At 46.1% G+C, this 24,751-nt stretch overlaps 1 protein-coding gene across 19 annotated transcripts in view; it reads left to right on the forward strand.

The window, feature by feature from the left end:
* AAK1 (AP2 associated kinase 1) overlaps positions 1 to 24,751 on the forward strand; it is a 201,119-nt gene that overhangs the window by 92,573 nt on the left and 83,795 nt on the right. For all 19 annotated transcript variants that reach the window (XM_073569097.1, XM_073569098.1, XM_073569102.1 and 16 more), the window contains exons 5-7: positions 19,362 to 19,483; positions 20,837 to 20,918; positions 22,514 to 22,646. In XM_073569097.1, the coding sequence (XP_073425198.1) occupies positions 19,362 to 19,483; positions 20,837 to 20,918; positions 22,514 to 22,646 (337 nt within the window). The remainder of the gene's footprint in view (positions 1 to 19,361; positions 19,484 to 20,836; positions 20,919 to 22,513; positions 22,647 to 24,751) is intronic.

Raw genomic sequence — 24,751 nt, forward strand, 5'->3', positions numbered from 1 at the left:
TAAACAGATCAATAATGAAAAGTGCCGAGGGAGAACGTAAATACACAATGTAAGGAAAAGGACAGTGGAAGGTACTGTGGTTTATGGTATTATTTATATGTAGCCTTCTCTGTAGTGGTGAAACCTGCTCGGAAATGATAAAAGTAGAATTTTATATAATGAGAATAATTAGATTGATGATATATAGCGTCTCTGGCCTATATAGGCTTAGAGTATAATGGGGTAGGAGAAAGTGAAAAGAGCAGCCTTTGGGGTAGTGGGTGGGATAGAGTTGGATAAAGACCAGCAGGGTCCACTAGGAGGTGAATAGTAACCTGAAGGAATAAAAGTTGGGGGTAAAAAAGTCTGAATGAAGACTCTTGGATGGGCTAAAGACAAGTGAAGACTTTGAAGTCTGTAAGAGGCTGTGGCGTCTGTGGAGAGGGGCAGAGAGTGGCAAGAGTGACAGCTCTGTAGTGGCACGTGAGGTGGGTGGTTAGTCTCTGGAGTGGCACACGGGATGGTGGGCTCGGTTCTCGAGTGGCACACGGGATGGTGGGGTCGGTTCTCGAGTGGCACACGGGATGGTGGGCTCGGTTCTCGAGTGGCAAGAGAAAGTGGATTTTTGGAGCTAAATTTAACTATTAGGTGGTTATGATGGATCAGCTTCTGGGTTACCATTTGGCAATAATACATCTTCTACATAATAAATCTTCCCCCAGTATTTTGTCTAGCCTTTTAATTTGTATATGCATAATAAAATAATGACCGTAAACAGTGCTTATTAATGGAAGCTTTACTTCTGTCATTAGATGCCTAATTACTTGTTCCTAAGTGATTATCACAAAGTTCAATTAGTCTATTAGGGGTTTCGTCAATATGCCGGTTATAGAAATCCCACACTAATTGTCAGGTACGTGCTGAATGAGGTTACGTTGTAGATAAAGAAGCAGGTAAGCTGCTTGTAATTATCGTGAATGGAGGCTGCTTGGTGAGAAAGCAGCAGGGTCACTGATAGTAATTGTGAAGCAATGGAGGTGCTCAATGGAAAGAAATTGAAATAAAGGGAAATCAAGCAACTCAATGACTTCTAAGTATTTTTGTAGACAGACTCTCCAGCCTTTTCACTGACGCTGAATACAACAGTTCAGTACTAGTGTATTTCTAGGAGTAAATGTGTCCGTATACACAAGATGACAGTCTGATGAATAGACCAAGTCTTCCATTAAGGGAGGCAAAAACAACCAAACAATACCTGGAACATGCGGGGAATATTCTGCTACTAGTTGGCTGTGGTTGTCTTTTTGAGATTCATAGACTTGTTTATAACATTGTCAGGTTGTGTGTGGGCTGCAGACTGATCTCAGCTGCAAAGTTTTGGAATAAATGTGAAGAAATTAGTTTTAAAGAAACTGGATCAAGCTGACTTTTACGAGCCAAAAGTAGGTGCAGCACGGGAGAAGATCAGGGTTAGAGAATATAAGGAAAGGTAATGATAATGGATCCATGACCAAACAAAGAGCACAAAGGGGTCGTAAGAAAGCCATAAGGGTGGAAATGTACAAAGGTGGAGCTGCAGCATGGTGGAGGGGTTTGTGAATAAGAGGGTATTGATTTTAGAGGTGAGTATCCAGTGTTATGACCAGACAAAAGGTGTTGTAACAGAAGGCAGGGTTCTTCACCGTCATCACCTCCTATCCCATTTCTGCCTTTTATGGGCGAGATGGGAATTTCTGCTTTTAAGTCCCGGCCACCACAAGCAGAGTTACGGAAACAGTTGAGCGCAGCGTAAATCGACGGGAGCAATGGAAACCGCTTAGCAAAGTGAGCTTACCCTGTTATTGGCGAAGCTCCCTGGTGGCAGAAATAGCATAGCTTGCTGTCCCAAGCCGTTTCCAAAACTCCCATTCTTTTCTATGGGATGTACGCAAACTGTGTAGTGTGGCTGTTTTTTAATAAGAAGCTGCTATTCTCATTTCATCCTCCATACATTTTAATTACCGATGTGACCATTTGTTGTGTGTCAGGCTTCAGAAGTGATGAATGGGCATCTTTTTCTGGTCTTCCACGCTCATTACTAGAATTGTCAGGTCAGGTCTATCCCTATCTGAGTGCATCTGTCATTTAAAACTGGGTCAGCAGCTGCCATTACTTGGGTAATGGGGTGCAGGAGCTAAGGTACTAGTCTCAAAGACAGCTTACTCCTTTGCCTATAGGCCTTGTTGGCTTTGGACCAGCCCTACCTATTAGAAGGATCCCCCTTTCCCTGCTGAATTCACCATCAAACAGTTATAATCTGTGTGGAAATGTCACAGTAACTTGCCCTCTTGAACATCCCAATAACCGTGGGATCAGGCGTCTGCAGGGTTCTTGACTATCTGCCCAAGTAAACTTGTTGGATGCTGTGACTTTTTTAGAGGGCATAAAAACCATAATTATCAGTAGCACATCACTCCCTATAACAGCTTAATTAGGGCAGCATAATTTAATAGCAACACGATGTGAACATCTGTAAGAAAGTGACAACTTCTGTGTGAGCGTCTTTCCTGGAGACCCTTTCTGATGACATCAGCTATCCTCCGGAGTCGCCTCGCAGGATGAATCACAGAAGCACTTCCTGAACCACCTTCGTCATCCTTCTCCAATGAAGTCCTGTCCTGTCCACATTGCAGAAATACAGTGGGGCAAAAAAGTATTTAGTCAGTCAGCAATAGTGCAAGTTCCACCACTTAAAAAGATGAGAGGCGTCTGTAATTGACATCATAGGTAGACCTCAACTATGGGAGACAAACTGAGAAAAAACCAGAAAATCACATTTGTCTGTTTTTTTTTCATTTTATTTGCATATTATGGTGGAAAATAAGTATTTGGTCAGAAACAAGCAATCAAGATTTCTGGCTCTCACAGACCTGTAACTTCATCTTTAAGAGTCTCCTCTTTCCTCCACTCATTACCTGTAGTAATGGCACCTGTTTAAACTTGTTATCAGTATAAAAAGACACCTGTGCACACCCTCAAACAGTCTGACTCCAAACTCCACTATGGTGAAGACCAAAGAGCTGTCAAAGGACACCAGAAACAAAATTGTAGCCCTGCACCAGGCTGGGAAGACTGAATCTGCAATAGCCAACCAGCTTGGAGTGAAGAAATCAACTGTGGGAGCAATAATTAGAAAATGGAAGACATACAAGACCACTGATAATCTCCCTCGATCTGGTGCTCCACGCAAAATCCCACCCCATGGGGTCAGAATGATCACAAGAACGGTGAGCAAAAATCCCAGAACCACGCGGGGGGACCTAGTGAATGAACTGCAGAGAGCTGGGACCAATGTAACAAGGCCTACCATAAGTAACACACTACGCCACCATGGACTCAGATCCTGCAGTGCCAGACGTGTCCCACTGCTTAAGCCTGTACATGTCCGGGCCCGTCTGAAGTTTGCTAGAGAGCATTTGGATGATCCAGAGGAGTTTTGGGAGAATGTCCTATGGTCTGATGAAACCAAACTGGAACTGTTTGGTAGAAACACACCTTGTCGTGTTTGGAGGAAAAAGAATACTGAGTTGCATCCATCAAACACCATACCTACTGTAAAGCATGGTGGTGGAAACATCATGCTTTGGGGCTGTTTCTCTGCAAAGGGGCCAGGACGACTGATCCGGGTACATGAAAGAATGAATGGGGCCATGTATCGTGAGATTTTGAGTGCAAACCTCCTTCCATCAGCAAGGGCATTGAATATGAAACGTGGCTGGGTCTTTCAACATGACAATGATCAAAAGCACACCGCCAGGGCGACGAAGGAGTGGCTTCGTAAGAAGCATTTCAAGGTCCTGGAGTGGCCTAGCCAGTCTCTAGATCTCAACCCTATAGAAAACCTTTGGAGGGAGTTGAAAGTCCGTGTTGCCAAGCGAAAAGCCAAAAACATCACTGCTCTAGAAGAGATCTGCATGGAGGAATGGGCCAACATACCAACAACAGTGTGTGGCAACCTTGTGAAGACTTACAGAAAACGTTTGACCTCTGTCATTGCCAACAAAGGATATATCACAAAGTATTAAGATGAAATTTTGTTTCTGACCAAATACTTATTTTCCACCATAATATGCAAATAAAATGAAAAAAAAACAGACAACGTGATTTTCTGGATTTTTTTTTCTCAGTTTGTCTCCCATAGTTGAGGTCTACCTATGATGTAAATTACAGACGCCTCTCATCTTTTTAAGTGGTGGAACTTGCACTATTGCTGACTGACTAAATACTTTTTTTCCCCACTGTATCTGCCATTATCCTAGTTATAAAACATCAGATTGATAGGTCTTTGAATAGTCGTCATTCCTGCTCATTCAAAGCTGCTTGTTATCCAACACAATGGTTTCAACTGGGCTCTACCGATGTAACTACTTAAACAGGCCCTTAACCCAACCTTCTGTATGTGGAACCTCTGCTACCTTATTTGGAGAACCTCAAACCTCTGGTGCTGGCGAACTTGAACAACCTTGAATTATGGTCACCGAAAGAGTGAAAATATGTAATGCGATATTATACTCTTGGATTTATCTTGCTGTCTAGGTGCTGAACACATCCACTCCTTCAATAGCAACCTTCTTTGGGGTTATGTTTGTAGCAACCACTTTTCAGTTTTAAATAGTCATTTTATTTTGTTCATGCATAATACAGCATTTTAGTAGCGTAATTTTAGTTTTTATTCTAGGATCAGTTGTTTCCATACACTTTCTTACTTTCATTATGTGCATCTCTGTAATGTTGTCTCCACTCTGACCAAAAGTCTGGTATTTGCTCTCCTATGCAGATAGGAAGTCAGTCTCTGACTCCCTGTGAACTACAGGATAAAATCATCACCTGTCTGATCTCTCCTGGCTGCTTTCATACGTCTCGCTATGCCATTCAGATCCACTCTGCCCTTCTGTTGATCCTCTCATGCAACTAAATATATAATTTTTGATGGTAATATAGCAAGTGAGTCCACACAATGGTTGGCTGCAGTAATAAACCTCCCCTAAATCACACTGCTAGTCTGTCGTTCAGAATCTCTAGTGTATTTCCTTGAGATGCAGCTTTTTCAATGCTAAGATCTGTCTGATAGAACCCTATCACCAGCAGGAGGCAGGGAAGACAGACTGAAGCTGCATAAAATAATGAAAATAATGTGCAGTGAGAATTCAATTCTAAGAGCAGTCAAGGAGAAACTTATCGCCAGCAGGAGGCAGGAGAAACGGGCTGACACTCATCAAGTATTATACGCAGAGAGAGAATACTCAAATGCATATGTTCATACAGTATATGCTTTCCTCCTATATAAAGATGAGCGAACCCGAACTGGAAAGTTTGGAGTTTGTGCCGGAAACCTAGTGTCCGTTACCGAACCCTGAACACGGACTTTATTGTATGTCTGGTTAGCTGTTCGGGTTCACTAGTATAATAAAGCTTGTTGAAAGGCTGCAACGCTGCCGCTTTTAAAGCTTTTAGACTGTGGGCACTTCCGGAGCCGCCATAGCCATGCCAAGTATTAGCATGTCTGTGATTGGCCGCGCAGCACGTGAACCGACCTGTATAAAGGCAGGATCATGATTGCCGCCTCCATTATGCTCTCATTAGTGTAGGGATAGGACACATCTGGAGTGAGGGACAGATGGTGACTGCGCACTCGACAAGTAAAACGCTGTGTGTACTCTGTAATCCATATCTATAATAGTGCTGTGCTAAAAGCTGCTGTGTGTACTCTGTACCCATATCTGTGGGAGTACTGTCCTTTACGCCGCTGTGTGTACTCTGCACCCTCCCGCCTGTGGGAGTACTGTTCTTTAAGCCGCTGTGTGTACTCTGCGCCCCCGCCTGTGGGAGTACTGTGCATTAAGCAACTATGTGTACTCTGCATCCCCCGCCTCTGGGAGTACTGTTAATTTAAGCTCCTGTGTGTTTTCTAATAGTTTGAGAAATTAATTATTGAAATCAGCCATCTCATTGACATAAGTAGGCAAAAGAAATCATTTTTCAGGACCGCCATGTATTTTTTTTTAATAATTTTGGAAATCAATATACTGCATCAGCTGTCTCGTTTCTAGTCCCCAAAATGAAATTTTCTGGACTGGTGTGTGTTTGTCTAGGAAAAAAATAATTGCCATCTAGTTGCCATTTCTAGGGCAAAGAAATAATTTTTCAGGACTGCTGTGTTTTTTTCTAGTACTGTCACAAATAAATCTACTCTTCCACCATCTAGTTGTTGTTGTTATTATTGTTGTTATTATTACGCCATTTATTCCATGGCGCTTTACAGGTGAGGAGGGGTATACATAATGCATACAAGTACAGGATGAGAGAGGACCCTGCTCGTGAGGGCTCACAATCTACAAGGGATGGGTGAGGATACAGTAGGTGAGGGCAGAGCTGGTCGTGCAGCGGTTTGGTAGATCGGTGGTTACTGCAGGTTGTAGGCTTGTCGGAAGAGGTAGGTCTTCAGGTTCTTTTTGAAGGTTTCCATGGTAGGTGAGAGTCTGATATGTTGTGGTAGAGAGTTCCAGAGTAAGGGGGATGCACAGGAGAAGTCTTGTATGCGATTGTGGGAAGAGGAGATAAGAGGGGAGTACTGAAGGAGATCTTGTGCGGATCGGAGGTTTCGTGCAGGTAAATACCGGGAGACTGGTCACAGATGTATGGAGGACTCAGGTTGTGGATGGCTTTGTATGTCATGGTTAGAGTTTTGAACTGGAGTCTTTGGGTAATGGGGAGCCAGTGCAGGGATTGACAGAGGGGAGAGGCAGGGGAATAGCGGGGGGACAGGTGCATTAGTCGGGCAGCAGAGTTTAGAATAGATTGGAGGGTTGCGAGAGTGTTAGAGGGGAGGCAACATAGCAGGAGGTTGCAGTAGTCAAGGCGGGAGATGATGAGGGCATGGACTAGGGTTTTTGCAGATTCTTGGTTGAGGAATGTACGGATCTGTGAAATATTTTTGAGTTGAAGTCGGCAGGAAGTGGAAAGGGCTTGGATATGTGGTTTGAAAGAGAGATCAGTGTCAAGGATAACCCCGAGGCAGCGAGCATGTTGGAACTGGAGAGAGTGGGCAGCCGTTTACTTTAATGGATAGGTCCGTTGGGGGGGGCACGTGAGATGGGGGAAAGATGATTAATTCTGTTTTGTCCATATTAAGTTTTAGAAATCTAGCGGAGAAGAAGGATGAAATAGCAGACAGACATTGAGGGATTCTGTTTAGTAGGGAGGTGATATCTGGTCCAGAGATGTATATCTATGTGTCATCAGCATAGTGGTGATACTGAAAGCCATGAGATTCTATGAGCTGTGCCGAAAGTGTAAATGTAGACTAGTGAGACTAGTTGCGACTAGTGTTTAGAAAATCAACTTCCAAAACTGAGGAGCGCATCAAATAAGGGATGTGGACGTTGCCAAAGTGGTGGTGGTGTTGTAGCTGATACAGGGAGAGGATGTGGTTGTTCTGTACCTGCTACTTGCCTAAATACAACCCTTTCCTCTGGTGCACGCAGGCGACAGGACGTTATGCATCCTTTCGTAGGTTCGACTACTGCTGCAGAATGGTGAGGCCACAAGATGTTGTAAAGATGTTAGATTGGATGGCTGAGAGTGGCTCCAGTTCCTTTGCATGATCTTCCACCCGGTCCAGTGCATAAAATGCACAGTTGGCACCTGAGGACCATGGTCATCCGGCTTCCACTTAAGCCTCTTGCAAAATCAGCCAAGCAGTTTGAGCCCAAAGTGACTGGGTTTCTGTGGCTCATCCACCTGCCCCTGCTCCAGAAGTGGAAGAGAATGAGTGCGCTGATGCCTAACAACTTGTTAGGTTGGATGATGAGTTTGTGAGAGGTATGGTGCATGTCAGACACCCTGTTAGGTGGATTCATAACTGGCTTAGTGATCTGACCCAAAGAGTGGTCGTAAATGGCTGCACATCCAGTTGGAAGAATGTCTCAAGTGGGGTACCACAGGGCTCTGTCCTGGGCCCTGTATTGTTCAACATCTTTATCAACGATTTAGATGAAGGAATTGAGGGTAAACTGATTAAATTTGCTGATGACACAAAACTAGGAGGGATAGCTAATACTAGAGAAGAGAGAGAGAGGATTCAAAAAGATATAAATAAATGTCATGTCGGACGCTGTTCACACCACAGCATCCGGCAGGCAGAGGTAGTTCCACCTCCAGCCACTATAGCCTCAGTGGCGCCGGCCTGATCTTCAGGCTCTCGGGGGTTAATCCTGCTGGAGACCAGGTTGGCTGGTTAGTCACGCCCACGGTCTTTAAATAGTCATGCTGGCCTATGGGCGTCGCCGATTATAGCTTGTGTTTCATACCAAGTGGTTCCGGTCTGGAGTGGAGGTGTTCAAGAGAGAGAGATTCATATCTGGTGTCGTATGATCCGTCGTTATCCTTTCTCCTTCCCATATTTGTGTTTAGTTGTGCCCTGTTCACATTACTGTTTATTCCTGTGTGTGTGCGGCGCAGTGCAGTTTAAGTTCTCCCTGTCTGTCATTATTTGTGTGGGAGCTTTGGTGGTGACTTCTCACTGGGTGGAGGGTGGAGGGTTAAGTGCAGGGCTGAGCAGGAGATAAGGAAAGGTCGGAGGCTCAGGCATTTGCACCTTCAGCAAAAACCCTGGGTTGAGGGTCAGACAGGGTTTCCCCTAGTAAAGGGACACCACAGGGGCCCCGGGTCTTTCAGCCTTAGTTGAACTAAGCCCCCGTGACATTATAATCGGCCCACATTTTTTCAGGAGTCCATGGATCCATTAGATTCCATAACCCGCCAGTTGGCGGCGCTGTCCATACAGGTCTCCGAGTTGAATGGGGCAGTTCAGCAGCAGGGCCTGGTAGTAGCAAAGGTGCAAACGGCATCTGCAGGTATCGGTGCAGAGCCGAAGTTTCCGCTGCCAGAACGATTTTCAGGCGATCGCAGCAAATTTGTCGTATTTCGGGAGGCCTGCAAATTATACTTCCGCATGCGGCCAATATCCTCAGGTAATGAGGCCCAGCGAGTAGGGCTGGTGTTGTCATTACTGAGTGGTGACCCCCAAGCATGGGCATTTTCCTTACCACCTGACTCTGCTACATTTCATTCGGTCGATAATGTTTTTTCTGCCCTCGGGCTCATTTACGATGACCCTGACCGACTGGCTCTAGCGGAATCTAAAATCCGCGCCCTCCGCCAGGGGGAGCGCTTGGCAGAAGACTATTGTTCGGAATTTCGCCGCTGGGCTGTAGACACACAGTGGAATGACCCAGCACTGCGGAGCCAGTTTATTCATGGGGTATCAGGGAGGGTGAAACAAGCCCTCCTGATGTATGAGACTCCGGCATCATTGGAGTCTGCCATGAGTTTGGTGATACGTATTGATCGCCGTTTTCGTCAGGGGGCACAGGAGACGCTACCTCTGGGGGAAAACAGAGGTGCAGGTGTGGTTGAAGTAGATGAGTCCCCTGAACCTATGCAGATTGCTGGCGTGGCACAGGTTCAGCCTCGCGCTCCGGGAGTCCGGAAGTCCGGAGCATGTTTCTACTGTGGTAAAGGTGGTCATTATGTTAACGTTTGCCCGGTACTACCTAAGAGGGTCACACCGGCGGAAAACTGTTAAGCTCAGAGGGTATGGAGGAGACCCAACTGAGCGTATGCATATCCTCCATGATGGTATCTCAATGTATGCTCCCTGCCAAGGTTATTGTCGCCGGCAGAGAGCTACCTATATCAGTGTTTGTGGATAGCGGTTCCGCCACCAATCTCATAGATGAGGAGTTTGCACACACCGCCGGGTTTAAGATTGAAAAACTTCCTCACCACATACAGGTGGTGACCATTAATGCTGTTCCCCTCCCTCAAGGGGAGATTACTGAGTTTGTGGCAGAGGTGAAACTCCACATTGGGGTCCTACATTCTGAGTCGGTTACATGTAGGGTCCTCCGTAATCTCCCAGCTCAAATGGTCCTGGGTTTTCCATGGCTGTCCAGGCACAACCCGGTAATTGATTGGAAAACTCAGGACATAGTACAATGGAGTGGTTTCTGCCAAGACAATTGCTTGGCCACATGTGTGTCCGCCGTGACGCCCAGCCTGCCGGAGGCTTTGCAGGATTTCGCGGATGTTTTCTCTGAGAAGGGTTGCTCAGAACTGCCTCCACATAGAGCCTATGACTGTGCTATTAGGCTAAAACCCGGGGCCAAATTACCTAAGGCCAGGATGTTTAATATTTCTGGTCCTGAGAGACAAGCTCTGAAAGACTACATCGCGGAGAGTCTGAGCAAAGGTCACATCCGGCCTTCGTCCTCGCCTGTAGCCGCGGGGTTTTTCTTCATTAAGAAGAAAGATGGGGGGTTACGGCCGTGTCTGGATTTCCGAGAGTTAAACCAGATTACTATCCGTGATCCCTACCCAATGCCGTTGATCCCGGATTTGTTCAACCAGGTAGCGGGGGCAAAATGGTTTTCCAAGCTGGACCTCAGGGGGGCGTATAACCTCATAAGGGTCCGTCAGGGGGATGAGTGGAAGACGGCGTTTAACACTCCTGAGGGTCATTTTGAGAGTCTGGTTATGCCGTTTGGGTTGACCACCGCGCCTGCCGTTTTCCAACATTTTATTAATGATGTCTTTGCTCATGTCCTGGGGAGATTTGTGATTGTATACCTGGATGATATCCTCATTTATTCTAGCGATCGGGACACTCATTTGCAGCATGTTAGGCAGGTGTTACAGTTGCTCCGGGAGAACCAGCTCTATGCTAAGCTGGAAAAATGTTTATTTTTAGTCCAGGAGTTGCCCTTTTTGGGATATATTGTGTCCGCAGCTGGTTTTAAAATGGACACCGCTAAGGTGCAAGCGGTGTTGCAATGGGAGAGGCCGGAGAGTCTGAAAGCACTCCAGCGGTTCCTGGGGTTTGCGAATTATTATAGGAAATTTATAAAACACTTTTCGACTGTCGCCAAACCGCTCACGGACATGACAAAAAAGGGTGCCGATCTGGCGAACTGGCCTGAGGTGGCTATACGTGCATTTGAGCGTCTGAAGAATAGTTTTGCTTCAGCCCCCATTCTGGTGCAACCAGACGTGTCTAAACCTTTTGTGGTAGAGGTTGATGCGTCGGAGGGGGGAGTGGGGGCAGTACTGTCTCAAGGCTCGTCCTTGAGCGAGATGCATCCATGCGCCTACTTCTCCAAGAAGTTGTCGCCGGCCGAACGGAATTATGATATCGGCAACAGGGAGTTGTTGGCCATCAAACTGGCTTTTGAGGAATGGCGACACTTCTTGGAGGGGGCGGCTCACCAGGTCACAGTTATCACCGACCATAAGAATCTGCTCTACCTGGAGTCGGCCAAGCGTCTGTCTCCTAGGCAGGCTCGCTGGGCATTGTTTTTTACTCGTTTCAATTTTCTTGTGACGTACCGTCCCGGGGCTAAAAACACCAAGGCGGATGCTTTGTCTAGGTGTTTTCCGGGGGGAGAACCTCGGGAAGAGCCGGTACCCATCCTCCAGAAAGGGGTAGTGGTCTCGGCTCTCACGACTGAGGTAGAGGCGGAGATTGCCGAGGCCCAAGAGGAGGTACCACCAGGACTTCCCGCCAACAAATCATTTGTACCCCTGCATCTTCGGCCTAAGGTGTTGAAGGAACACCACGATTCGGTACTGGCTGGTCACCCAGGGGTGAAGGGCACCTTAGAGCTGGTATCGCGTCGTTTCTGGTGGCCCAAAATCCGGCAGGACGTGGTCTCGTACGTGGCAGCTTGCATCACGTGCGCTAGGGCTAAGTCACCCCGAACCCGTCCTGCTGGCACGCTACAGCCTCTGGGGGTACCCAATAGGCCATGGGCAGAAATCTCCATGGATTTTATCACTGACTTGCCAGCCTCGGCAGGGAACACGGTCATCCTGGTGGTGGTTGACCGTTTTTCAAAGATGGCGCATTTTGTGGCGTTGTCCTCTTTGCCCAATGCTAAGACGTTGGCTCAGGTATTTGTGAAGGAGGTGGTCAGACTCCACGGAGTACCGTCTGACATAGTATCTGATAGGGGTACGCAATTTGTGGCGAGGTTTTGGAAAGCTTTTTGCTCAAGGTTGGGGATCAAGTTGTCACATTCATCGGCGTTTCATCCACAGTCTAATGGACAAACTGAGCGCATGAACCAAAATCTTGAACAGTATTTACGATGCTTTGTGTCCGACAACCAGGAGGAGTGGTCTACTTTCCTTCCTCTGGCCGAATTCGCATTAAATAATCACCGCCAAGAGTCATCAGGAGAGTCTCCATTCTTTTGTGTGTACGGTCAACATCCTCAGTTTTGTACCTTACGTCAGGGTGACTCCGGGGGGGGTGTCCCGGAGGAGAATCAGCTAGGAGCCCAATTGTCATCAGTCTGGAGGCGGGTGAAACAGCGTTTGTTGAGCATGAGTGCCAGGTACAAACGGGTGGCTGACAGTAGACGCGTGCCAGGTCCGGACCTGTGTGTGGGTGAATGGGTGTGGTTAGCTACGAAGAACATAAAACTCAAAATCCCTTCTTTAAAACTGGGTCCAAGGTTTATTGGGCCTTTTAGGATTTCTGCCATCATTAACCCAGTGGCTTATCGGTTGGAACTTCCCGCAGTGTATAAGATACACAACGTGTTTCACAGGGCTTTATTGAAAAAGGTGGTAGGCTCTGTGGACACAACGCCGATGCCACCTCCAGTCATGGTGGATGGCGAGTTAGAGTTCGAGGTCGCCAAGGTAGTGGACTCTCGAGTAGTACGCCGTACTCTTCAGTATTTGGTGCACTGGCGGGGGTATGGTCCAGAGGAAAGGTCTTGGGTTCCAGCCTCAGACATACATGCGGATCGGCTGGTCAGTTCTTTTCACCGTCGTCATCCGGACAAGCCGGGTCCTATGAGTCTTGAGGGCCCTGGGGTCCCTCGTAGAAGACGGGGTACTGTCATGTCGGACGCTGTTCACACCACAGCATCCGGCAGGCAGAGGTAGTTCCACCTCCAGCCACTATAGCCTCAGTGGCGCCGGCCTGATCTTCAGGCTCTCGGGGGTTAATCCTGCTGGAGACCAGGTTGGCTGGTTAGTCACGCCCACGGTCTTTAAATAGTCATGCTGGCCTATGGGCGTCGCCGATTATAGCTTGTGTTTCATACCAAGTGGTTCCGGTCTGGAGTGGAGGTGTTCAAGAGAGAGAGATTCATATCTGGTGTCGTATGATCCGTCGTTATCCTTTCTCCTTCCCATATTTGTGTTTAGTTGTGCCCTGTTCACATTACTGTTTATTCCTGTGTGTGTGCGGCGCAGTGCAGTTTAAGTTCTCCCTGTCTGTCATTATTTGTGTGGGAGCTTTGGTGGTGACTTCTCACTGGGTGGAGGGTGGAGGGTTAAGTGCAGGGCTGAGCAGGAGATAAGGAAAGGTCGGAGGCTCAGGCATTTGCACCTTCAGCAAAAACCCTGGGTTGAGGGTCAGACAGGGTTTCCCCTAGTAAAGGGACACCACAGGGGCCCCGGGTCTTTCAGCCTTAGTTGAACTAAGCCCCCGTGACAATAAACTGGAGCAGTGGGCAGCAACTAACAGAATGTTTTTTAACAGGGAAAAATGCAAAGTACTACATCTGGGCAATAAAAATGAAAAAAGCATATACAGAATGGGAGGAATAGGGCTAAGCAACAGCACATGTGAAAAAGACTTGGGTATACTAATAGATCACAGACTGAATATGAGTCAACAGTGTGATGTAGCAGCAAAAAAGGCAAATAGAATTCTAGGATGTATTAACAGAAGCATACAGTCTAGATCACGTGAAGTCATTATTTCCCTCTACTCCTCTTTGGTCAGACCTCATCTGGAATATTGTGTCCAGTTTTGGGCACCACATTTTAAAAAAAGACATCAACAAACTGGAGCAAGTTCAGAAAAGAGCGACCAGAATGGTGACCGGTCTGCAAACCCTGTCTTATGAGGAAAGGTTGCAGGATTTGGGAATGTTTAGTTTGCAAAAGAGAAGACTGAGAGGAGACTTAATAGCTGTCTACAAATATCTAAAGGGCTGTCACATTGTAGAAGGATCAACTTTATTCTCATTTGCACAAGGAAAGACTAGAAGCAATGGGATGAAACTGAATGGGAGGAGACACAGATAAGATATTAGAAAAAACTTTTTGTCAGAGTGATCATGAGTGGAACAGGCTGCCACGAGAAGTGGTGTGTTCTCCTTCAATGGAAGTATTCAAACAGAGGCTGGACAGACATCTGACTGGGATGATTTAGCGAATCCTGCTTTGAGCAGGGGGTTGGACCAGATGGCCCAGGAGGTCCCTTCCAACTCTATGATTCTATGAAAACTCGGTTGGCAAGAAGGGCAGGGTTGAGGAGTCGGTGGAAGAGGATGTGGGAGATGATGAGGTCTTAGATCTCTGTGCGCAGAAAGAGGACTTGGCCACGCTGCCACAAGAGCACTACACAAAAGGGACAGGGAGCAAAGGCACATCGGGCAGCCCCTAGCCAGTACATTATCTGCTACTGTCCACTGCGCCGCTGATATAAACACACCAAAGACTGCTCAAAAGAGCTACCTGGCATGACATATCTTTATGGAATGTGCTGCCGACAAGCGACAGGTGGTTTGCACTCTTTGCCGTCAGGCCCTGAAGCGAGGTATAAATGTTCTAAACCTGAGCAACATCTGTATGATGAGACATCTGAATTCCAAGCATGAGGTACAGTGGAGTACACACCTTTAAAAAGCATGAAAGTTCTGAGTTTCTTCCTGCTCCCTCTTTTACTGCTTCTCAGCCTCTTCCTCCAGCTCGCGATCAAGAGGCCCTCTCGCAAAGAAGATGTAACCGCGTCGCCACCACCAGTGTCACAGAACATCTTCACACATCCCATGGAAGTGTTCAGTTTTCTATCCCTCAAATTCTCGAAAGAAAGAGGAGATATAAACCTAGCCACCCACGTGCCATGGTCCTGAATGGCAGAATTTCCTTTGAAATGATGCCATTCTGGCTGGTTGAGACGGACAGTTTAAAAAAAAACTAATGTCTGTGGCTGTCCCTCAATATGTTGTTCCCAGCCGCCACTCTTTTTCCAGGTGGAAACCTGTTGTGGACCAAATCAAGCGTGTACTGCGCAACGCCATCAGTGGTAAGGTCCATATAACCACCAATATGTTGACCAGTAAGCATGGCCAGGATGTTACATCTCCTTAACTGCTACTGGGTAAATGTAGTGACGAGGTGGAAGGCCTTCTAGCTCATGTCCTACCGCCACCTAGTATTGCTGGATGTTTATCTGTCCTGGTTGCTTCCTCTTTTTACTCATCTTCTTCCACCACCGCCTCATTCGGTCACAGGAATACCTGCACCACCAGCGTGAGCGCAGCCAAGGGGAAACGACTGTAGGCTGTTCTTAAACTCCTCTGTTTGGTTGAGATATCCCACAACAAGCAGGAGCTCTGGACTGTGATAAAACCGCAGACAGATGAGCGGTTGACAGGGCTGTGGAGTCAGTAAGCCAAGCCACCGATTCTGACTCCGACTCTTCAATTTCCCTGACGTCCAACTATGACTCCTTCACTGCCTCACTACTGAGCATGTACATAAAGTGCAGCTCAGATTCAGCTTGCCTAAAAGCCGAGTTCCTTAAATAAGGAAAAGAACAGGCATTTATGGGACATTTTAGAACTTTACCAAATTTGTTATGAAAATATTTAGAGCACATCCTGCACTGAACTACTGAACCCAATTTATTATATATTTTAGGAATCAGTCGGTCCATTTTATGCTGACTCCACGACTGTTTCTCCAAAAAATGGACACCGACTCCACACCCCTGGTTACTAGATCAATTATATGGTTGCCTTTAGAAGTCAGTTGGTCCAGGCCAGATACACAACGGTACAGCCCGGGGACAATTTGGGATGATGATAATGATCATCATTGTTCACAGCAGTGTGGCACGGAGATAAACTCACGGTCATCACGGGAGCCTGGGGGATACAAAATACCCAGATATACCACCCACCGAGGACAGCTTGTCGTTGCCTCTGGGCAGCCTTGCCAACATGAGCCAATACGTGCTGCAGTGACTGTAGAATGACCTCCTAGTTTCCCGTGTTGTTACCAGTGCAGATTACTGGGTGGCCACTCTGCACGGTCCCCGCTACAAAGACAATGTACTATCTTTATTTCCCTCACTGGAGAGGGATCGCAAAATGCGTGAATACAAGCACACGCTGGTAGAAAACCTACTAATGGCTTTGCCACCTGATAGCTGGGGCTCAGTGGAATAACAAGGCGGAGGAAGAAGTCACCAACACAGCTGGAGCACTGCCAGCTCCTTGGAAGGCAGGGTTAGCGTGGCTGAAATGTGGCAAAACTTTGAGCATATAAAAAAGCCAAGAAGCCAGCGCTTCCTATGGTCAGCACACAATACATAAAGTGCAAATACACATATTAGTTTCTAAGGGTACCGTTACACCTAGTGATGCACCAGCGATCCCGACTAGCGATATGACGCGGTCAGGATCGCTGGTGCATCGCTAGGTGGTCGCTAGTGAGCTGCCACACAGGCAGATCTCACCAGCGACATCGCTGGGGACGGGGATCGCTACTTACCTGTCAGACGCGGCGATCCTGCGTCCTCCCGCCCGGCTCCACGCGTCGCTCGTCGTCACAGCAGGAAGCGCCGCAGGAAGTGGCCGACGAGGAATGGTCCAGCAGCTTCTCGTGCGATCAGCGATAACCAGCGGGGGAGCCGGTCGATGGTAAGTATCACATGCAGCGATATCGCTAGCAATATCGCTGTAACGTCACAAAATCGGTGACTTTACAGCGATATTGCTAGCGATATCGCAGTGTGTAACGGGGGCTTAACTGAACTTTAAAATGAGACATTTAGCAAACAATTGATCAATTCTTTGAGCCACCCTGCCACGCCAAGGCCCATATGGGGCAGTCCTACTCTACGTTTTTTATATTCGCTGTGCCAAACTTTGAGCATGCCACAATATCCGGCACCACCATTTGATACTGTCTGTATTAGCAGAAGGCAGTGTTACAACCTGGTGGAAGAGTACTTGTCCATACGTCTCCACGTACTAACAGATGGGTCTGCCCCATTTAACTTTTTGGTCTCCAAATTGGACACATGGCCTGAGCTTGCCCTTTATGCCTTGGAGGTGCTGACCTGTCCTTCGACACGTATACTGTCGTAATGTGTGTTTATCACGGCAGGGGATGTAATCAGACAGGCTCATCCTAACAGTCCTTGAAATGAACTAGGATTAGATCCATACCTTTTGATGACTAAAGCAGTATAACAGCCGCACCCAGCCAGTCTTTAACATTCTTTGCCATTTGTTTCATTTGGGGGCTTCCTCCCCAAATACAAAGCCGAAAAACTGTGTTGGCTACCTAATCCGCCTCTTCCACTTGTACCTGTTTCTCCTGGTTCTTATTTTTTATTTCTACTCTGCTTAGCATAGGGACCGGACGCAGCTGTAGTGAGGGACAGTATTCAGTTTTGCGTATGCGCAGTTTTATAAAATACTGTGTACTCTGCACCTGTGTTTGTGATAGTACCGTGCGTAACCAAAAGTTTTTATAATCTTCAACTGAATCAGTGGGAGTGAGGTGTGTGTAAACATATTATTCTACTCTTAGGCAACCATGTCTGTGATGATCCTGTGCCAAAAGCCGCTGTGTGTTCTTTAACCCATATCTTTGGGAGTAATGTGCCTTTAAGCCGCTGTGTGTACTGTGCAACCCTGCCTGTGTGGGATACTGTGGGCCATTGTCTGGGTGTGAAATTTATCTGCTTCTGTGGGGGAAATGTGGAAACATGCTCTGTGGATGAAATTTGTAATTATCTTCTGTGTGGGTACTGTGCCCTAAAGTCTCAGTGTACTCTTTCTATACGAGTAATGTGCCTAAAAAATAATTTTACTCTACCTTTTATGGCTGGGCCTAAACTCATTCCATCTACAGAGCCTCTAAATTGTCATGGATGGCTATTCTGTCTCGCAATATCAGCTGCTGACTCAGTTGAGAAGTGGATAATTTCCTTGACTGCCGCCTTCCTTGGACGTGGTATACATTTACCAGGCTGCCTCTCCGGAATAGAAAGCTGACTCTCCGTTACACGTGTGTTCTCCACAACCCCACCTGTGGGTGGTTTGAGATTGGATGGCTGAGAATGCCTCCAGTTCCCTCACTTTGTGTTCCAACGGGTCCCTTCTTAATCATGGCCCCAGTTCGAACAAACAAAAAACTAGAAACTGAGTACAATTCCATTATTCCATGCTGAAGTATTCAGGTGTGGTTGCCTGCTTTGAACAGTAATTTTTTCAGTGGAAACATTGGGCCCCCGGGACCCTAAGGCAACCGCATTGGAGAGGCGTCCCAAGGCAAAGTGGCTGAGACCGGCGGTAGCAAGCTTCGCGGCAGACCGCTATCTGTATCCATAATCAAACCACAAGTTTTTTGTTTTTTTTTATCTGTGACTGCTCTACTGAACACTACTGAAGATAAAAGTTTGGCTCTGTGGGTGAAACTTGTAAGCTGCTAATGTAGGGGTGCTCTGCCCCATGCTCTCTGGGTGAAACTTGTAACTAAACTGTAAGTAGTTAGCCTCAGTCTCTGTGAGGGCACGGCTAAAATGTTATTCATTTACTTCCTATTTTACCATGATTGCTATGGTGACAGAAACCCTTTAAGTCACTTCTCGATCCAAATTTGTTTGCAGGGCAATTGTCCTGCTCTTGCCACCATTTAGCTTCCCTTTTCAGCCCCCTATCCCTTACTATAACTATTTTACTACTATTTTAAATCACTGAAGTTCTGGTCCCCCATTGACTTCTATTGGGTTCAGATTCAGGGTCACCTGAACGTTTCACAGTATGTTCTTTGAAACCGAACATCCACGGTTCACTCATCTGTACTTCTCTACATCTATACAGGGCTTCTACAGTAAGTCCCCTTCCGGTCAGTTTCTTGAGGCTGATGGAGGACCGTGTCCTAACAAAATATCCTGGCAAGTTTTAAAAAATTTCTAATGCTCTTTGCTAGGAGGATAAGCCTAAAAAGTGCTTAAGTGGTTTCACAGAAGTGACTTTTGCCCTTTCTAGGTGTCCTTATGTATCTATATGAATTACTAATCACTTTTCCATGTCTGACCAGCAGCATATTTCGCTCTGTCACACTTGTTTAGGAAGCAGTGCTGTGAATGATGTCGGTGACTGTTTTTCTTCTGACTTGGTAGCCGGCATCACAGCTAAGAAGGTGCCCAGCTCTGTACCGCAGTGTATAAATAGGATCATGAAAAATATATACTGTCGGTATAATTGATGGAGATGGGGCCTTTTTTTCTATGCTTGCAGGTGGAGAATATCCTACTACATGATCGTGGTCACTACGTTCTATGTGATTTTGGGAGTGCAACCAATAAATGTCAGAATCCACAGACTGAAGGTGTTGCTGTAGTAGAGGATGAGATTAAAAAGTAAGTGAATGTGCCCTTGGTACATAGGGGGCTAATCTTACAGGAATTGTACTGGATAGTGAGCACTCCAATCTAAGTATTGTATGAGAAGCAGTAGCACAAACGCCAGTTTCGCACATCCACGAACACAAGTTGTGCTTGTGGCGAAACGCCCAGCTCAACCGTCGGGTCTCCTGACCTGCGCTATTTCCTCACCAGTATATACGCGGCAGATCGCTACGGTAAGGAGACGAGGACAAGCGAGCACATTCCGCGTTTCATGGACGTGTGGAACTGGCCTTACGTTTAGTTCTGGGGTGTGTTTGCACTGTGTGCTTGACATGTGTATGGGGAAAGTTCCCCGCTTCCACATCAGACATATGCATGGGTCCCCATTCAGCCAAGCCCGTTTAATAACGGATGTGTGTGATCACTAGATTATTGTGCATAGATACTATTGGACTTTCGTTGGCAGGCCAGATCCATTGTCAAAGGTAAAATCAGCCATGTTCTTTTTAGAAGCTCTTTTTACCCATCTCCAAACCAACCATTTTTTCCATTTAGCATGCAGCAGTGCTGACAGAGTATGTTCACACCCTGCAGATTGCACAACATTTTATTACTGTTCCATTAATCTGATAGAAGCTTGGAGAAAACCTTGCACATACTTGCAGAAGTATGGAGTGGATTCTTAGTTGTAGAAATTTCTGCAATAAATTTGCCAAGTGTAAACATTACATTGAAGCCTTATTAATTATTGGGTTTGTCCCACCAACAAAGTCCATTTTTATTAATAGATCTTGGAATAATAAGTTCCACAATGGGATGTATTGAAAAAAATGTTCTTGTACTGGCTGTGCAGGCACATGGTCTGATCATACAGCAGCTCCTGGCCAAGGGAAGAAGAATAAGTGATCATACACACAACATAGCAGTGGCTTACAGCTGCTGCTTTCTGTGAGGTAAAACATTTTCCTGCCTGTTTTATCACAGGAGCGAGTGTTTTTCTGCTTCGCCAGCTCATCATAAATCAAGTCAGTGAGGTAGCGGCAGCCAGTGCTGCTACCTCACGAGTTCATGTGTCACTGTAGTGACTTATTTATGATGAACTCGCAGTGCTGAACTCATGGCAGAAATGCTGTGATAAAACAGGCAAGTATTCTCTTGTGAGCGTATCTTTAGACTGCGCTGCATACGTCCCTTTTCCAAAGATGAAAAAGATAAAAAGGGCCATATCTCTGCAACTGTATTGCGGATTGAAAAAACAAACAGAACCCCTGAATACTGATGGGACCAGGGGCAATAAAGTACAAGCGACAACTGGTCATTGTTGATCCGGTGACAGCTGCTTTTTAACAGGTCTTTTTATTCCAGGTATACCACACTTTCTTATCGGGCACCGGAGATGGTAAACCTCTACAGTGGGAAAGTCATCTCTGCCAAGGCTGACATATGGGTACGTCTCTTCAGTCACTCACTTCTGCAAGTGATATGTTTATAGGTTTTCACAATGGAGAAAAAAAAACACACTTGGCAGTATTTTTGCCACTGAGAACTAGTTTCATGTATGTATCACTAAGTGGGACTTGTCAAAAGCCATGCACATATTGCAGAAGCAACGCCATTCATGTGTGTTACAAATTCGGCCCTGTGGAAAGAATATGTGCAAATATCTGGCCGTGCTCATTCTTTTGGTGACTTTCAGTGCAAATGCGACCGTGTTCAGTGCTTTGTTGTGGAGGAGTAGGTAGAAATCCGTTACCAGATCAGTGATGAAATCTGCACGTAACACATGCACAATTTGTTGTGGCAAAAATTTTCAGCAACATGTGAACATGGAGTTATACCTTTATTTATCTACCTGATGGGTAGGTTCACACATTGTGTTTGGTGTGGAGTTTTTCTGCAGCAGAATCATATGTTAAAGACTTATTTTGCTACATGTTTTGTTGAAGATCTGGTGCATATTTCACTTTTTCCATTGAAAACTATGAACTCCATCCTGATTCTGCAGATTGTAAAAATCCACACTGTGGGTCAATGTCTGCTCAGAGATGTTCAGCGACCGGCGGATGAGGTTTCTTGCTCTCTTGTGTACTTAGCGGCTCCTGACCATGCTTATTGTACACTTAGCTTATTTGGTGCTTAATCCATACAGGTTTGTGTGCAGAAAATCCACAAGATTTGAGTTTGCCCTAAGGAAATTGTCTTTCGCAGCCGCCCAGGGGGCTTATTGCCTTCAGTCCACAGTCGCTAGCACGAGATTGCAGCAATGACTTTGGGGCTGCGGAAAACACTATTAGTTGTTTGAGCTTTTCTTGTGGTTTAACTCAAGTGTTATTTTAATGTCACCATGTGATTTGCCATTGATTTTTTTTTTTTTTTTTGTCATTTATTTTGAGACTGTAGAGCAGATCTGTTTTCCGGACTTAAATTGCCATTCAATACACAGAAAATGGTCGTATGATTCATACCTCTACAGGACCTCCTGACTTTATAATGACCTTACTCATTGATTTCTGCTAACAAATGTAGTGTAAGATTAGGATATATCGGGTAACTGCTTATGTAGTAGTGTTATGAGAAATTTACTTTTTGAGGTACTATTCCTTGTCATGACTTGGCAAATCCTTAGACCTTGTTAGGTGATACTTCTTTTGTTCAGTCCAAATCTGAATAGTGTCATTAAGGCCCCCCATAAACAATAGGCTAATGTCGGCCGAACAAACTGATATTGACTGGTTTGACCAATAATGTAATGTGTATGGAAGCCCCGGACAACTGCTCTTCAGGAGAGATGACGGTCGGGCGGGAGATGCCGATTGTCGCCTTCTCCTGGAGATGAGCAGCTGTCAGACATATCTGGTGACTGCTCTTTCTTTGAGAACACCGGAGCACTTGGAACAAGCGCCCGTCCGACATCCATCTGATGTGTATGGCGGCGGCTTTAGGATGTGAGCACATGGGAATAATGTAAGTGATGATCTGTGTTCAAAGCCTTGAAATATGTCATGTACTATGAGAACTAATGCTGCTCCTCTTGTCTGACAGGCCCTGGGATGTCTGCTGTACAAGCTGTGCTTCTTCACGCTGCCCTTCGGGGAGAGTCAGGTCTCCATCTGTGATGGGAATTTTACCATTCCTGACAACTCCCGATACTCCCCTGACATGCACTGCCTCATCAGTAAGTGTGTGGTGGATTACTGTAGGCAGACAAACATGATATTCAGTGTTTTATTATTATTGGACCCTACAAGGAAGGGAGCGGTCTGTTAATCTCGCCTCAAGCTGAGGAAAGCAACAATTAATTCATCTAATTGTGAAAACGAGAATCCAGTGATGTTACATTTCCTCCTGGTTATCCACGGGCTCCTGACACACCACATTGGTATCTAGTTACCTACATTTTTCAGCATTAAAAGGACACAAGTGCTTTCTTGAAGGAGTATTGTTGTTACCTTTTCAGGGGAAGAAGTTTGTTTGTTGGAACTTACGCTGATTTTAAAGGGGCTGTCTCAAGTTCCTGTCCTCAGGAGCGCACCGCTCCCCTGCCTCCCTTCTTGCTGGGGACGCTTCTGAAGATTGACAGTTCGGGCTGGTTGGCATGGCTGAGCGTCAGCCTGAACCGCCTGCTCTCTGATGCTGCTTTGCCTCTGTAGTATTGGTGGGGTGCTGCGGACTGAAGCTGGGTGGATCCGGCGATCTGGCCAGGCTCAGAGCAGCGCTTACAAGTACACACTTTTTGCGTATGAGTCTGGACATATAGGCTACAAGCAGTACTCACTCTGTAGAATTTAAAAAAAAATCTCTGTTCTTGAGAATAGAGAGGGGTTTTTGATAAGAGGTGAATTGCAGGTCCACAATAATATAGAATACCTTTTTAATAGTCTTTGCTGCTCTTTTGTGGTAAACAAGTCTGTAAAACGGCCTCTTTGGACAGCAGGTAACAGTGGCCATGTTGGTTAAAAGCTTATACAAATAATGGATAGGAGTCACCTGAATCTTACGCTGAGTTGGTATTTGGGCCATAGGTTGTCTATCTCCAGAAAAGCAAATCTACATAGGAGTATAGGACTTGGAGGGACCTACATAACTAGTCGTTTTAGTCATTCATATATATTGATCAGCAATTAAAGGGAGTTTCTCTTTATAGCGTAGTGTATCCCAAAAACATGACACCTCTCACTAGTGAATGTCTGGGACCCCAGCAGTGCAGTAAAAATATAAAGGAGACACTTTTATATGTGGACCTTCAGGAAAAAGAAGTGATGGCCTATCCTAGTGGCCATAACATGTTTTGAAGGACAACTCTTTTAAAGGGAAGCATATTAGGAGCTAATTTATATTGATGGGTAAGGTAATAAGACTAGTTCAAACATACCTTCTCCCCTTCATTGGAGCTAAGTGCCCCATGCTGACCTCTGAAGAACAACCCCATATCATTGTCCCTCCTCCACCAAACTTTACAGCAGTCACAATGCAGACCAGCAGGGAACGATTTCCTAGCATGCAATTCCACTTCCCCAGAGTCCAGTGGTGGAGGCTCTACACCACTACATCTGACACATGGCATTGTGCTTGGTGATATAAGACTTGCTTGCAGCTGGTCGTCCATGTAGACCCATAAAGCTATTCCCCTCAGCACTTGGTGGCCTGGCTCTCTAATGTTATGTGGTCTCCACGGTGTAGCTGAGATTACTAAATGCATGGTGAAGGGCTGGATGTTATATACCTGTGCTAATGGGCTGGGTGAGTAAGATGAAGTCACTAATGAAGACGTGTGACACAGTACTTTTCTCCATACTGCGTGTTTAGTTATGTACTACATAGTAAAATACATGTCTGCATACACTATGTATATGTGTCACTACTACCTTGTAGTATTGCTGACTAAACCCTGTCTCAGTCGCTAAAAGTAACCGGTCTCCAGGTTTTCCCCTATATAGTTGGGCCAGCACCTGTAAGCCTCTGTTACCACATTGTAGAATGCTGTCTGTCTCCAATCTGCTCTGCATAACACATTATTATTCTCGCGGTCCAGTCCGATGGGCATCGCTGGTCTTGATCCAGTGCCTTATGTCTTCTTTTGATCGCCGATCCCCTGCTTGCTTCATGTGGATGATGTGTCCTATGTCATTCACACTGTTTCCTCCAATAGCGCTCCTCTGCGGGCGTACTGCTCTCTTCCCTGCCAGGGGCAGAGTATTGTAATGCGCATGCACGGGGAAAGGCCAAAGAGCGCTGGCACATGCACACTACGGGAGCGCGATGGGGAACACTGTGGATGAC

The sequence above is a fragment of the Dendrobates tinctorius genome, unplaced genomic scaffold (genome assembly GCF_039654945.1).
Source record: "Dendrobates tinctorius isolate UK_male_01 unplaced genomic scaffold, ASM3965494v1 ptg000022l, whole genome shotgun sequence".
Lineage (NCBI taxonomy): Eukaryota > Metazoa > Chordata > Amphibia > Anura > Dendrobatidae > Dendrobates > Dendrobates tinctorius.